We start from the raw sequence: 16,973 nt of genomic DNA on the forward strand, positions 1-16,973 counted from the left end.
GAGACAAATTTACATATGCGTGTGTGCCATTATAAAATAAGCATTATGTCCATTTGTATTTGCTGAAAATGTCCAGATCAAGTGAGTAATCTCACCTGCCTATAAGAGAGGTCAGGTGAAATTAACTTAAACGAAATTTGAAACACAATTCCAATTTCTTTCACACTGTGTTCAGTTAAATGTCCAATTAATTTAAATGGATAGACTGTAAATAAAGCAATGCACATGATTATCATCTAATTAGCACTGGCCAACATTATAATGTGCTCATTAGTAAGTTGTATGGTATCCTTAAGGCTCATAATGAGTAATCAGGGTACGCGTGATTGGCATGTAGCTGTCTGGATGCAACTACTCAACCCAATAAATTAGCACTAAGACAAACTGTGCAGTAGAAAAAGGAAGAAGAATATATAGCCAGTCAGTGAGTTGGCAGTTCCTTCCTTCCTATAATTCAGGTACAGTTCTTACTCTCAGGTACAAAGAGATAGATGTGAGAAGAACAGAATAGCTGGAGATAGAAAGGGAGCTGTTTACTGAAGGTGACACAGAGCTAGTGTCTACAGTTAAGAATGACTACAGAAAAGAAAGAAAATTGTGCTATCTTATTCGTTGAGAGTATATATTTCTGATATATCAAGTATGGAGTCAAAGTAAGAGATGAGCAATGTTTTCATAAAATACCTTAGAGTTTGAAAATTCAATTAATCATTTAAATATACCCCATAGTAACATTCACAGAGCATTTCATAATTTAGAAAGCACCTCGCCTTCATAATTTTTGTGTGTTATTGTGAAACCATTTAGTAGGTTGCAGAGGAGGAAGGCAGCTGTAAGTTGCATTCATTGTTATATACATAAGAAGTTGTAGGTTGACACCCAATCCTACACCCTTTCCCCTTGCTTTCCCCTTGAGATAGAGGGGCCTCTATCTCAGAGGTTGGAAAGTAAAATATTTACCTTCCCAGACTCCTTTGCAGCTAGGGTAAGCCATGTGACTGTTCTGGTCAATGAAATATAGACACAAGTCTCTATGGAGGCTTTCCCTTCTGGAACAAAGCCTGGGTTAAGGAAGCCCATTTGCATCCCCCTTTCTTCTTTCCTGGATGCACAGCAGTAATGCTGTGGCCATTTGGATAGAAACCACACACTATGGATGGCAGAGCAGGAAGAGAGACAGAGCCTGATTCCTGGACATCCTTAGGCAGCTGTTGCAGCCTGGACTGCCCACCTCCAGCCAACCTGTTACACAAGAACAAAACACCTCTCACTTGTATAAGCTACTGAAGTAGTTTGTCGCAGTTGTAGTTTTTGTTGTTGATTATGGATTAACACACTCAGTAGATACACTTGGATTTTTATTAATAAAAAATGTTGAAACATAAGCATAAAGACAATAAAGCAATGTTGAAGTATTGATGTGCACACAAATGACCTCAAAATATGACTTTTATATCCAGAAGTATTCCAAAAACATTGAGTGAAAGAAGAAATTGCTCAGTCTTTTTGCAAAAGTCACTGCTGTGAGAAGGAGATGCCACTGGATGGATGTCCTTTGCAGCTCATTCTAGTGGTTTTTCAGGAACATTCCATATACCCTGCTTTATTACGCTTTGAGTGAATGAGGCCTTTACTTAGAAACTTAGTGTTTTGTGATTATGCTTTCTCATCCTCTCCCATTATACAATTGCTGTCAGACTGGGAGTGATCTGTATTCCATTGGCAAGATATAGCTAGAGTCGAAAAGAAAATGATTCAAGAAGAGGATGAATTTGAAAGGGGGGAGACAGGGGTTTAAAAGAGATGGGGAATAATGTTACCAGCTAATTTGTAGCTGGAGACAGTGTCAATCCAAACGTTCCAAGCCCACAGGCCAGAGATGTCCCTAGAGTCTACCCAGAGCCTGGAGCCCCTGGGGATCTACCGCAGGGAAAGGCCTATATTGAACTTATCCTTGATTCTCTAGCACGTAAAGGCATTTAATAAGTGTTTGTCAGGTGGGTGGACAGAGGGGGTTAGAGAGAAAAATGAGCAAAGACAGAAGGGGCCCTACTTGAGTCTGAGACGATTTTAGAAGCCATGTGGAACTGAATCTCTAATGTAATTTAGCACGGTCATCCTCAAAAACCTTGGCATCATAAAATTTGGCGTTAGAATTTTTGTTGTATTCAAGAAGTACATTTCAACAGCCATAAAGAATTGAAAAGTAAATATTATCTTTATTTCTCTGAGAGATCCACAATTAGTCCACAACAAACTTACTAAAATGCTCTTTCAAAGTTCTAGCACTTTCCTCACATAGCAAGTTGGTTAAACCCTTCCTCCCACAGAGTGAATTTTCTTGTGCTTCCCTTCTTCTCACTCAGCCTGTTACTGTACATATCCCATTAGTATCTCTTCCAGCAAGAAGAATTTCTTCTTTAGGATGTTAAGGAAGGGGAAATGGAGCTGGTGATTTAGTTACAGGATTTCTTTTGGAAGATACTCGAGCAGGAAGTCTGTGAATACTTTCATATGAATAATTTTGCCCTCTAAGATCAGTTACATTATTTCACGTCTCCATGCATCTCCTTTCATAGCGATACAATTCAGATACTAATAGGAATAGGATGTTTTAAAGACTAAAATGTATTACATAAGTCTAAAATTGTTTATTAAAGTAGCAAATTACAAAATGGAGTACACCTTAGAATTTACAGCCTTGTTCATTTGCATGTAAGTAAAATTTAATGTACTCTGGCTCTCCTTCCAGTTTTATTGAATGAGATCCTCAGAGTTGCAGAATGTCAGAGCTGGAAGGAACCTTTCATTCTAAGCTTATTTTAAGCCCCTCATTTTAGAAACTGGTCAACTGAATCCACTAACATTAAATGGACTCCCAGTATCCCAGTGGTTAGACGCAGAGACAGGTTAGAACCCAGTCTAAGGACTCCATTCCGGGTGCTTGCTGCCAAACTCCAAGAAGTCTTTTGTACATCTATCTGTCTGTGAATTCTCTAGCACCTGCCCCCTTGAGTTCTGACACCTTTTGGCATCCATATAGGGATGTGCAGCACCGTCTCTTGATTGGCCAGCATGAGCAGGGCACCAATACTCCAATGCTAAAAGGATAAGATGCACACAAAAATCTCACAAACTCGGACAGGAACACTTACTTCCCCCTTGTTAAGTCAATGCAATCTTCAAATAGAAAGACAGCAGGGCCTCTACAATTTCTTTCACTCAAAAGAATTATAAAAAGGCGGAGTTTGGAATGATTCTGTAGAAAAAGAGATCTCGAGGATCAGATGCTTTCAATGAAGAATTACTGAGTTTGAGGGCAAGGGTGGCATCTAAGAAAGGCAGTGATGGGTGAACTCAATGCCCACCTTTAGAAAACCCCTTCCATTAATGGCAGGGCGTGTGAGCAGGGATGACAATCTGGCCAGGACTGTTCCCAAGACTGAATTCAAGAAGAAGTCAAGTCTTTGAACAGAAGTTGGGGCGTGATTGGCCCAACTGATATGGAAGGCAGCGGGGAGCTAGAGGAGGAAGAAGCTCTTCATCTTAATCAGCTCCGGGTTTCTTTCCCAGGCACATATGTGGACTGCTCCTCCTGCAGAGCGCCCAGATTTTCCCAGGGCAGTGGTTTCTGCTCTCGCTTGGGCCAGCACTGGAAATGGGCCAAGGTGGGTGAGAGCGATCGCTCCTGTTGGCAGCCCCCGGTCTGTGCCACAAATCCCACTCGGCAGGACTACAGCTGCCACTCTTCTCATTACCTTCCCTGGGTCCCAGCAGCTTCTTCAGAACATAGTGTTTTTGGGGGGAATATCACAGTTTTTGAGCAGAAGATAGATTCAGAAATCACCTGGCAAAATGTTCGAAGAAAAGATTCCAAGAAATTAAAAACCAAATAATTAATCAGCTTTGTGTTAACCTTTATAACCTCAACCTTTGAATTTCTTCCCTCCTTGAGTGCAATCACATCTGTGCTACCAAAAGAAAGGAGATGTGATTTCTTCCAAGTCATTACTGTGATCTCCATCAAAGAATAACAAAGACAGTAATTAGTACTCCACACCAAATCAGCCTCACATTTGATATAAATTGCATTTGTCCTCTGCAGAGCTAAAAGGAAGCGTTTCTAATTCTTAGAATTTTCTCATGAGTTGCTGTCATTTGGCAGAAGTTTCTGGAGTATTGCTTCTTATAGACCTTTCTTGCTGTTAACTTTTTTTTCTTAAGAAAAACAAAATGAAGACTTAAAAAAATAAACAAGTACCACCACTTTACCTTCAGTGTGGAATCACCATCAGAAAGCATTAAAGGTAAGGGGAAGAAAAAATTAGGAACACCACCTTAGTTTCTTGGCAGTATTGAGGTCCATTCTTCCAGAAGGCTGTTTGCAATTTCCAGAGAGGCTAGGACAGTCAGTCAACAAGGGTCAAATCCTCAGGTGCAACTAGATACCAGCGATCTTTTTTGAATAGATTTTGAATATCTTCAGAAGTACTGATATCCAGCATATGGGTATGAGAGACCCAGACAAGCAGGAAAACTTGGTCAGAAAGTCATCCAGCCCTGTGAATATTGGATAAAGTCCCACTCAGTTTTGTGACCCTTCAAGGGTTTGTGGGGCACAGTGCAGGGAGGGGGAACTCGGACTCCCTGATTTGAGGTGACAGAGCTAAGAGTCCTGGGACACCAAGGCAGTTAGAGCTCACAGGACAGAGTAAGACAAGAGAGCTGCACAGAGAGAGACTCCCAGATCTGCAGAGGATTTCTCTCGAAAAAGTAGCAGAGTTTACTATTAACTTTTTATGGTCACTTTAATCCTTCGAGCCCCAGAAATGTTTCGTGTCAGTTACCACACATGTTAAAATTTCTTTTTAAATGTGTGAAGATCACAATGGGATTTACTTATCACCATGAACGTTTTGAACCTGTTGACAGTAACTATTATTTTTTTCATCTGGAAAGTAACATCCATGGGCTAATCAAAAGATCTCCTGGTTGGAATAAACATACCTTGTCCATGTTCTGCCAACAAACCACTGATACCTCAGTTTCACCATATAGAATAAAGCAGTTAATATCGATTCATGCTGTCTCACAGGAATGTGGTACAGGTGACAACATAAAAAAAATTTTTTTTTCAGGGAAAGCACTTTGGGACTTGATCTGTGTTATCCAATTCAGTAGCCACAGACACATATGACTATTTAACTTTAATTTAATTAAAAGTAAATAAAATTTTTAAATGCAATTCCTCAGTTGTGTTAGGTGTGTTTCAGGAGTTTAATAGCCATATGTAGTTGTAGCTACCATACAGATACAGAACATTTCCATCATTGCAGAAAGTTCAATTGAAGTGCTGGAATATACAGTCTTCATATCCTTAAGAAGTGACTCACATTTTAAAAACCAAGTCTTTTGACTTTCTCTTATACCAAGTTTTTTTTGTATGTATATGTACCAGTTTGATCTTGAATTTATTTACAGGGTGTGAATAAATATAAAGCATTTAGAGATATAACTTTGAGTTTAAAGGGTACCTTATAATAATTTTTTAAATCACCCTTCTGTTGTACTGAAATAGGCATAGAGAATGCACCAACTTAACCCACTAAGGCAGATGTCCATTCAAGAGGTTGTCAATGGGAAGGGATTCCACACTCTTCTTGTTAATTTGCATATCTTTTCAAATGTATGTTTCTCAAGTCACTTGTCTAGATTTTCTCATCTTGAAAGCTCATGATATTGACATTTTTCTTCTGAATATGTAGATATGTGGACATTCTGAATATATGGTTATAGTTACAGTTAAGTCAAATAAGCTCAATTCCACTTACTTTTGGCAAATAAATTGGAAGCAGAAGAGTCTTTTCCATCATTATTAAAGGCAGGCATTTTCGCCAAGGCTGTGAGAAGCTCTTCTTCTTGCTGCCTAAGCGGTTTCTTTCCTTCTTTTTTAAAATTTATTTTATTATTTATCTATTTATTTTTGGCTTCATTGGGTCTTCACTGCTGCGTGTGGACTTTCTCTAGTCGCGGTGAGCGGGGGCTACTCTTCATTGCGGTGCGTAGGCTTCTCGTTGCAGTGGCTTCTCTTGTTGCGCAGCACGGGCTCTAGGCACGCAGGCTTCAGTAGTTGTGGCACAGGGGCTCAGTTGTTGTGGCTCGCGGGCTCTAGAGCGCAGGCTCAGTAGTTGTGGCGCACGGGCTTTGTTGCTCTTCAGCATGTGGGATCTTCCCGGACCAGGGGTCGAACCCATGACCCCTGCATTGGCAGGCGGATTCTTAACCAGTGCGCTGCCAGGGAATTCCCTAGTTATCAACTTAAAGTCCAGAATTACTAGGTCCAATGAGGGGAAAAAAACTTTACTGAAAAATTTTTAGTATATTAATATTCCATCAATAATAATGTTCTGAAATAAAGCTGTGGATTTTCATTACAGTTCAGCACACACAGAACCCAGCTAATAGATATAAGCATTTCATAGTTTCCCTGGGTTAGAGCATGACCTTGAGGAAGGCACTTGATTTCCCTGGTTTTGAAAGATTAGCTCCTAAAAATAAAGTATAAGGATGTCATAGTGAAGAGATAAACCTTTGGGGGGTAAATAATGTTCTAAGACGAACATCTTCAGCAGAATTTATTAAAATATTGGAAAGCACTACCATAAAACAGAGACCAGGAGTTAAGCAGAGATTCAAGTCCAGACAGTAACCTGGCCTGTTTCCTTTCCTGTGGATATGTAACCATAACTAGAGCTACCACTGGCCCCATCAAGACCCTGCATGCATGGTCTAAGTCAAACAGCATATGGTATTTTAATGTCATTTCTGAAAAAATAGCTGATTTACATGGCAAACATCATAGAACCTATGTAAAAGCATTCATTCTTACAGATTTTTACTTCTTGAAGAAACAAAACATAGTGTCATGGAAATACATGTCAGAAGATTGGGTTCTAATTCCTGTTCTGACGGTGGTGTGATAACGGTGAGTTCTTTCAACTGAATAAACCTCCATTTCCTTATCTGAACACTGAGGGGATCAGGTTTGATTGCGGTTAAAATGCCCACAGGAGCCAGAAGCAGCCTGACTTTAAGATGATAAAGTTATCTGATACTGGGGGTCCTGTAGGGTACTGAAAACTGTGATAGCCTGCAAAGAGCACGTCTCCTACTGGGGTCAGTCAGCAACAGTGGATTGTCTCCAGGTGGGAATGCAGGCCCTGTGTTACCATATTGTCAGATTTTTCGGGAAAATACAGAAATTCAGGTTTTTGTGTCAAATATCCTGGTTTTAAATGTTGGCAACTAATCTAAAATAGGGAAAAAAAAAAAAAAAGAGACCACCCCGAAGGCCAAACTAATCATACACATGAATGGATTGGGTCCTATGGCCGCCACTTTGTGACCTCCGAATGGAAGCCTCCAGTCTCTCCCCGCCCTGTGGTCCTACCGGAGGATGGAGGAGGAGGGTCTTCCTGGGGCCACACGGCAAAAACCCTCCGCACAACTCTAATGAATCTTTTTTCCACTCGGTTTCATTAACATATGAATACAGTAGGGAATCAGGGCAACCACAGTCAGCGGGATGGACGCACTTTTACAGAAAGACAGCACGTAAAATAAATACTCCGTGTGAGTCGGGATCTTGATGAAATGGTAGAGCTGCAGTGTGGTCAACGAGGCCAGGGTGCAGAGCAGCCGGAAGCTCAGCCTATAGCCGTTTTCCCCTCGGCAGCTCCTAAGGAACATCTCCGAGTTGATTGCAAAGCCCAAGCCAAAGAGGACCCCAAGGTTTCTCACGAGTCCAGCAAAAGGCGTGGTGTCAATGTGAACCCAGTCAGGGTTGGCACACCACTTCTTGGCTATGGGCACGGACCACAGCAGGTCAATGTCAAGCAGTCTGAGAAGCAGGTAAAAGCCAAGTGCAAACAGGAAGAGGAAGAGGTTGGTCTTCAAGTATGTGCTCAGGCTGGCCGTTTGGATCCTTGGAGTGTGTTCAAAGGCCTCTGCCACAAGCATGCCTGGGGATTGGAAAGAGACACTGAAGATAACCGTGTGCCTTTGAGCCTCTCAGGAATTATTCCTCTCTGCATTAAAGAGTTTAGCCATAGTTTTCAGTGATAAAGGGCTGTAGAAACCTAGGTTCTATCCTTTTTCCAAAGCCCTTTTTTAAGGCAATAACTAAAACCACACTTGCCCCATGGTCTTTTCACCATCCACATTAGTGCAGGGGGATGGGTCAGGAGTCCAGGGCACTGAGTGACAACCACTTTATAGGCAGAGCACTGATCTAGGTGCTTGCAATTAATTTTTCAATTGCCATAGCCAATTAACGTAGAGAGCCTTTAAAAGGTACATGGGGCTGAACAGTGTAAACTCAGTCATGGTGAATGCTGCCTTGGAAATACAAAGCAGCTGCTGAATGAAGTCCACAGTCAGGTAAAAATCACTGCAGGTATTTCAGAGAGAGTGGCATGGTGTGCAGGTTGGAAGGCCTTATTAAATCCCCCAAACCGAGACACAAGCACGCCGTCCTAAGTGGTGGTTTGGGAGTTGGACTCAGCTCTAGCCACATTTCAGAGAAGCCCATCTCACTAAGAGGTAAGGGGTTTATCCTACTGAGTGAGAATGTGCCATTGTGTCCATGGAGACTTTGAAAGGTGTGAGGAACCACTTAAGCTCCCAGGGTAGCATTAAGTATCAGTGGCTTGATAGGATTACCTGAGATTGGGGAACATTAGCAGAGAGAGTCAACATAAAACAAATGAACCTGAAGCGTTCAATGACACAACTAAAGGTAAGTGATCATATTTACCACCAATTACTCCAAGAATAACTTGATGAGGAAAATGTGTTGCTATGAATACTCTGGAGATGCAGACACTGATTTGAATCAACCAAAAAAGACTCCAAAGAAATGACCAGGTGAGTCTACGATGGAAGAATAGATACAAGCATAAAAGGCAAAGAAATTGTATCATTCATAAAAATGGGGGCGGGGGGAGAGGTGACACCAGATGATCTTTCTCAGAGGAATCTTCTAGCTGTGATATAATATCATGATTCTAGAGTTTTTTCTTCCAGAATTTTTTTCTATGTACTCCATAGGATTTGAAAAGCTTTAACAGATGTTTCTACATTTATCAATGCATTAAACTTAACCAGTGCTATATCCTGAGATTTTAATAAATGCTATAAAAGGAAGCCAACTTGGCATCCTGAAAATTATTTTAATGAAGTAGGGGAAATTCAAGTTTGGGGGAATTATTAATGTCCACAACGATCAAGAATGAATTATGTGTATTTTTTACTCCTTGTCACATGTGCTTCCTCTTTCCTCTCTCAGCCTCTCTTTGCTTGAAGAAAACTCACTGGAGAGGCAGCTGCCACACTGATGAAAACACATGAGCATTCCATCAAGGGCACGTTTTCACTGGGTTTAATTTCACAGACTCTCAAGAGTCCTGGCTCCTTGTTTTTTGACACGTAGAAAATAAGGAACAGAAAAGTGACCTATGGGTTATATGTCTTGGATTAGAAGCAGCAGTGTGCAGAAAACTTATAAAAATATTTAAATCCAAGCAGTGCTCATCATTTTAATACAAAAAGAATTAGCAATAATGAGTTCTAGGAATCCTTGAGTGTTCTGAATGATTTGTTCCTGATAATTCAACCAAACTTAGATTACTGAAAAATTAAGGAATACAGAGAAACAAGACTTTCAAAGAGAAAGTAAGCAGGAGTTATCCATAGGGAAGAAGAATCAATAAGGGTGTGGTAATGTTTAGGTAAGGTGTAGGCACTCAATACATTTTGATGGATGAAGGAAATGTTGCAGTTATAAGAATCAAAGAGGAGTCAAGGGAATTATTTTTTAGAAGGAACAAATGATTTTCCAGGTTTGGGAACTGGAGGAGAAAATGAACTAGAGAAAAGGTAAGGCTTAGCTAGATTCCTACTTTGAAAAACTGTCTATGGATAGAAAATGCTAATTTCTTTTAATTACAACAACTCTCTATTGTTATTGTTTGGGATAATGAATACCTTAAGGCATACTGGTCACAGTCCCATCAGGATAAACTTTAAAGATGCCCAAATTCCTTTGGTTACTTGTTTTGTATATTACCCAATATTATTCTAAAAAGTAGAATATGAGATGGATCTTGGAAATTTTTTATTATAAAGAACTTATATAATGGTGTATGTTTCAGTATTTTTTATGCAATTAACTGGCAAATCTTATCTCAGGTAGCCTAATAGTTTATGATTAAAGTGGTGCTCAGAATTGTTTTAATGATAAAGTATATCAGGAAAGAAAAGAAGGAAAAAGTCAAATTTCTACAAAAATTTTGAATAATCTTAAAGGTCTAGGCCTTTCGGAATGTTATGAATCTACTAACATTAAATCTACTAACATTCAAATTTAAGTTTGTCTCTAGAATGTTTTTAATTTAAAAGGTTGCATAATCTTTAAAGCTAGAATATATTTTATTGATGTCAAAATCATTGGCTATTCAAAGAAGAAAGCATAATTATATGAAAGTAACGGATGCATTCAAGGGGAATGATGCTTCTCAAAATGTCTAGTTAATCTTAAAGCAAGGGAATGTGCATGCAAAAATACATCATTATGTAATTTTAGATGACCTATTTGTGAGCTACCAAAGTGATTATTGTATTATGGAAACCCAAAGGCACATTTAGAAAATCATTAATCAATTAAACATATCCAACCCTATAATGTAATTGCTGTGAACTAATTAAGGTATTATCTTAAAGCAAAATATTAATTTTCTATTCATTTTGATATTTTGGATATGATAGAATTGAATAAGCACATTTCAATAACTAAAAATACACTAAGCTGAATTTTTCAAAAGACTTTCTGTGTTTGAAACTGTCATGTTCCAGGGCTATAGAGACTGGAGCAAAGCTGACCTGTGCAGAGTGGTGAATGACTTATCCATCCGACTGATGGTGTGGCCCAGGGCAGCTGTCACCATGACATACCAGACACATGATGAGCCCATTGCATGGCCAGATGGACTTCCTGCAACAAGAAAGTGGCAATCCATTTGAAAGGTGGCTAATAGAGTATGACTATCAGAAATGGACAATAGAATAGCACATTAGCCATGAAAATTATAAATAACTCAGAAAAAAAAAAAAAGCCACGGGGCACAAGCTCTATGTAATGTTTAGAAATAGGTAGAAATAAAGAAAACTGAGTCAAATTGAGCCTCAAAATACTATTTCAAATTTTTTCCCCAGGTTATTCAAGTTCATCAAAGTCCAGAAATCAAAATGTTCAAGGGTAACTAAGAACTCAGGCTGCTGCATCAGAAAATCTGCCACATCCTTAGTCATTCTTCATATCTAATTGTTTTTAATTGATGAGAAAACTGAAGTACTTGGATTGGATCTTGAATCAGCTTATTTTCCATGGGTTGAAAAGTCAAACATCTAAAGGCTATCATTGTTATGTCTGATTTACCAACTGACTGCTGGGTACCAACAGCTACCCCCATGCCTATCTTGTGGCTGGCCGCTGCAGACGGAGTCTTTGTCATTAAAAGGATGAGGGAAGCTATAAAGGGGTATTAATCCTGGCAGAAGAAATCAGCAGACAGGTAACCTTTCTATTCCCAGAATGTCTTTCCCATGTTGCTTGATCTTTTTTTAAAAATCACTTTACTTTGATGTCCTCCCTGAGTTTTTACCAAGGAGAGATTCATTCAGGTTAAACACCAGTCTCTTTTTGAAGAACACTAAGTTAAATAAAGACTAATCTATTTCTTATAGATCTGTTTCTTTCAAGTCTATTTCTTAAACAGGAATTTTCAGAGCCTTTTATATGCTTCATGAGTTGTACATCTCCAAGGAGTGAATGTAAAATGTAATATTTCTTTTCTTTTTTTTCAGAAAATGTCTCATAAGACAGAACACATGCTGGGAAGTTCTGGGGTAAACCAAAGTAGCATTTCAATTGTTTGAAAGGCTATCCATCCATCCATCCATCCATCCATCCATCCATCCATCCATCCATCCCACACTGCTTTCACAAAGGTAAAATACACACCATCCCTGACATGATGGAATGCACAGTCTATTGGAGGAGCCAGATATTAAAGAATTAACTATAATATAGTTTGATAAGTACTATAACAGATGGATGTCTACTCTTATGAGAGCAAAAAATAAAGATATCCAGAAAACTTATTAGGAACTTACACATTGACTGTATTCAGGGTTAGTCTCAGGATGTCAAATGCCAAGAACTTTAGGCTATGTAACAAATTGTGGTGAGGTGAGGTACAATATAACACAGTCTTAGAAATTAAAACAACATGTAGTTTACCTTTATATATATATTTTAAAAAACCTTTTTTAAAATCTTAAACTCAACTCCCATAGTAAAGATTTTACACTCATACAAAGTCTTACTTATAATAAAAAAGAAAGTGGATCAAGAAGTCTACTTATATACTGTATACACAAGAGAAAAAAGAAATTTGAAAGAAATAATTATAAGATTAGAGAGAATTTCTATAGGCAATAGTAATACCAGGAAGTCCTTATCTTTCTTACGGAAACTGTGTCTATTGTCTCCTCATTCATGTGATTCTCAGAAGATCTATAATAACTGTGAAAGTTGCACAGCAACAGATAAATCACCATTTCTAGGAGTTTAATATAGTTTTTGGGGAATTTGTTCTAGCTAATTGTTTTTTGTTTGTTTCAGTATCAAACCACGACATTCTTCTAAAAAATGCCAACTATAAAATCATTTGGGGACTATTCTCTTAATTAACGCTTTTACAAATACAAAAATGAAATTTTCTTACTCATAAAACTTTTGTCCTTTTCATTAGCAATTTTTGTTTATGAACTTTTAGCATCCTCATGCATGACATTTTCTTTAGTACCCTGTATGATATCGTACAGTTATTAGATGATAATCATACACAGTTGCTCTCTATTGGAATATCTTTAGTTAACCTGCGACTGCTATAATTGCTTACCTGGACCTGTTTCACACGTAGTGGGGAACTGTTCAAGGCATGGACTTGAGTGATTTGGGTAAATCTGAGTTTCTTGGACCCACCAGTAAGGCCGATGACCAAATAATATCCTGTATTTAAAGAAATATAAATATGCATATATATTTAAATATACAACTATCACTTAATTGGAGACTAACGATTCTCTCCTATAAAAATGAGTCAAGCAGAACATTGATGGGGAAAACTCGTGATTAAAAGACTTTGAAAGAACTTGCTTTCTGGCCTGTGTCTCAATACAGAGCATGACAGTCATTTGGAGTTTGGGCATCCTAGGTTCCAATAAAAACAGGGACTTTTTTCCTTGCAGGCGAAGTCCTTGGGTGCTTTGGATACTTAGACTGGAAATATCAAAGTGGTTCCTGGAATTATCAATCTGTTCATTATGGCGCTGCTCGTTTAACTCACTCCTTGGTTAATCCCATCATATATGTAACAGGCTTTTGGAATTTTCTTCTAAGTCAGATCAAGTATACATTTCTATGCCTTTATGTAAGTTCTATTTAGGAATAGGTGTTTCAAGTTAACTGGTATGTTTGAAAGATTTTCCAAGTAAAACTATACACATCTGAAATGTGATCATTAAGACCAAGCTACAAATTTAAGAATAAGCTTTAGGAAAAATGAAACAAAACAGAAGGCTTACCATTTAAAAATAAGATTGAACCAATCCCCAACGACTGCTACCCATATCATCTTGGTTCCAACTGCCTGATTAAGTTGAAACCAAAGTGGAAAATAAATAGAAAAGATATTCCGGGGATCTCCAACATTGGACATAAAATTTAGAAAACTGTAGTAAGCTCGGTAGTCCTTCTGCAAATGCTGAATAATGAGCACTCCGTTCCTATGAAGGAAATCCATCTTGAAAGAGAGGCAATTCTAAACATAGAGCAAGTGGAGCCGAAGTGCTCTGAGTCCCACCGTTTTTATATGGTACCTTCGTGGCGTGTCCAGCCATTACTGCAACATGTGATACTGACCATCTGTGGAGAGGGCATGTCTGCCCTCCTCTACTGAAAAGCTCATCTGTTTATGATTTTACCTGGTGCCAAAGAGGTGAAGTACATGCTGATCTGTGACAAGTAGACGAGAAATTTGGGTAGAGACACAATGCATTTCTTATGCAATCTCTCTTTTGTGTGAACAGTTGGATCATGTTTGCTTGAAATTTTTTGCACAGTTCATTTCCTTCAAGGACAGAGACATTAGCAATTTCTATGCTTGGCTAGAAGACTATGCAAATAATTACTGCATGTCAAATAGCCCTTAAAGCCATGCATTTTAATTTAAAATAGACTGTGGCTCTTTGACTATTTTATTGGGTCTTTCAGGAAAATGGATGAGTAAATATCTGGGCATGAAAAATTTATATGATACGACAGATTGTTTTCTGATTGCAGACTTTTAAATAAAAAATATTTTGAGATTTCTTTAGCAAAGAGAATAATATGATGGATATGGAACAGAGAAGGAAATACATGGAATATATGAAATCTGGAAGGAAATGTGTTGCTTTTTGACCATGAAGCCAGAAAGCAGAGCTGGACATCACTGGGTAGTAGATCTCCTGGGTAGCAGAACCGTTAGGAATGAGACATACTTTTATTGACTAGAGAATACAATTGAGAGCATGGGAGACTTGCTCACGTGACAGATTTCAAAGGGCTTTTGACCAATCAGGAAAATGGTTTGCTGAAAACAGAGCGTGCAGTACAAGTACATGGGAAGCACCAAAACAAACATGTAGATTGGGAATAAACAGAAGGGCAGCTCAAAAGGAACTATGAATCTAAGTCAGAAATGAGATGCTGGATTTCAGAGAGCAAAGTTTTGTCTGCGAGGATGTCTGTGAAAGCTATCAAGCCCCACCAGGTGGCGGAGGGTGGAGGTAGGTAACCTGACTTATTTTACCATTCAAAGTGTTGTCTTTGCTACTCCCAGCTACTTAGGCATCTTCTTCACAGGCTGTAAGTATCACTTTGAGCTTCTCTTGGAGCCCTGTCCCATCATTTAACGGCACCTTGTTATGGGGATCCAGTGTCTACAGGTATCTCCCCAGGCTCTGTGGCTTCTCCTAGAGGAAATGTCTTGATTGACCATTAAAATCTTTTGGGGTGCTTCCAAACATCTCACGTCTTTGTCCTACCCCAGATAAATTAAATTTCTGGTGATGGGACCTAGGCATTGGCATTTTAAAAATACTTTCCAAATGATTGCAATGTGCAGTCAGGGTTAAGAATCACTGGGATAAAGCAATTCATATCTAACCTATTCTCCTTTTGGTCTTAAACCCCTCTCTATGCCAAAAGTCAACCTGAAAGAAACTTCAATGACATTTAATATGTCAGCTATTGGGTGTAACTGGACTTCCTGTCAAATTTGATTTTTGCTCTTGTTATCAAGACTTCAGAGAATCTATCTCTAGAATTAAAAAAAAAAAAAAACCCTGATTTCCAGAAGAGGTGAAGCAATGGTGGCAGTTGAAATGCACTCCTCATAAAACAGGACGTAGTGATGGCAACTTTGCTCACTGAGTTTTCTGGGCTGCTCACCTGGAAGGAGCTTAAAATACAGCCTGGTTTCTGTGGGTGAGAACTCGGGTCTGATAGTCACTAAGTGGGATGGCAAATGGCACCAGGTCATTTTTCAGAAAGTGACTTTACAAGGCTTCCAGGAAATGAATATTAATCTCTGTCCACAGTGAGAGCCTTACCAGTCTCCTTTATCATTCTTATTGCAGTGGGAGGAGAACCAGGAAGTAGTCAGCCAGCCCTGGTTCTCCCCACATTTTGCTCTTCCCTCAGGCAGCCCATGAATTACACTCACCCTCCTTCTGCCAGTAGTGTGCTAATCGGAATCCGAGTGATGTAAACGCTGGGATAAAATCAATTGTGCTGAAAACTCAGTTGTGCTTTAGAATGTCTTGCATTTATGCTCTGCCAATTATTTACCTTTAAAAATACTCCATCTTATTATCCAATTTTAATTTCACAGAGGTCTAGTAGTCCTCATTTTAGGGATGAGGAAATGAACAAGTAACCTGCCCCAGGTCATTTCTTTAGTGCAGGAGCCCTGTTTGGAGATGAAATTTTGTTTCCAGGGCAATGTTTCTTCTTAGTCTAAGCCTTGGCTGGGTTGCTCAAGGCCAACATTGGTGAGATTTTTAAACAGCTGCAAAATGAATAAAAGCTGATGCTATAACCAGCTTGTTTCAAATGCTTTCAACCACCCAGAACTCCAGTTTACCTGTATCATGACTGGTTGACACTGAAGCACATCTGGCCAGCTGCTTGATCACTAAGAGAACTTCACAGATACATTCACCACTTTGAATTGTTGGCTGGGTTATCCCATCATTTGACAGCAGGGACACAGTGGGGATTCAGTGGCTATTATTACCTTCCCAGTCACTGACATCTTCCCTGAAGGAAATATCAAGCGGCATGAAGATGGGCACCTCAGGGCTTGAAGGTGGCTCTGATTCCCATCCTCTACTGATGGCCCTGGGACCCAGCACACATTTTCTTCTCTGGGAACAGTCATGTATAGAAATAAATTAAAGCCACCCAAATGAGAGCAAACAGAGGTTATTTACTATTCTGTTCACTATAGCAAGAGTCAGCCACCGTCTCATGCATCTGACACAAACTCAAAAATGGGCAGAGGAGTGGGAACACTTTATAGTGAAAAGAAGGAAGGCCTCAGGTATGTTCTGATAAGAGGTTGTTGGCATGGGCAAGCTAGAGAGGAGTTTACAAGAAGCAGAGCATCTTAGGTGAGTGGTTTGGGAAACATATTTTGCTTTCTCTGGTTGGTCCTGAGTTGAAGCCAGGGGCAAAAAATAGGGAAGCTAGCAATCACTGACCAAGTCCTGACCATTCTTGGCATTTTGCTTCAGAGGCTGTGGTC

General features: G+C 39.2%; 1 protein-coding gene across 1 annotated transcript; it reads right to left on the reverse strand.

The window, feature by feature from the left end:
- Positions 1-63: 63 nt before the first annotated feature.
- Positions 64-13,946, reverse strand: G6PC2 (glucose-6-phosphatase catalytic subunit 2). Its single transcript, XM_082396876.1, has 5 exons — positions 13,708-13,946; positions 13,023-13,132; positions 10,939-11,050; positions 8,816-8,931; positions 64-8,021 (listed from the first exon to the last, which is right to left on the reverse strand). The coding sequence occupies exons 1-5, from the start codon at positions 13,923-13,925 to the stop codon at positions 7,510-7,512; spliced, it is 1,068 nt and encodes a 355-aa protein (XP_082253002.1). The 5' UTR covers positions 13,926-13,946; the 3' UTR covers positions 64-7,509.
- Between the last annotated feature and the right edge of the window lie 3,027 nt (positions 13,947-16,973).

This window comes from Balaenoptera borealis (assembly GCF_965194805.1).
Source record: "Balaenoptera borealis genome assembly, chromosome: 6".
Lineage (NCBI taxonomy): Eukaryota > Metazoa > Chordata > Mammalia > Artiodactyla > Balaenopteridae > Balaenoptera > Balaenoptera borealis.

Coding starts and splice junctions, on each gene's coding strand:
- G6PC2 (XM_082396876.1), bottom strand. CDS start 13,925: ATGGATTTCCTTCATAGGAACGGAGTGCTCATTATTCAGCATTTGCAG. Junction 13,133..13,707: donor TTCAATCTTATTTTTAAATG/GTAAGCCTTCTG, acceptor CTTTAAATACAG/GATATTATTTGGTCATCGGC. Junction 11,051..13,022: donor TACGTGTGAAACAGGTCCAG/GTAAGCAATTAT, acceptor TTCTTGTTGCAG/GAAGTCCATCTGGCCATGCA.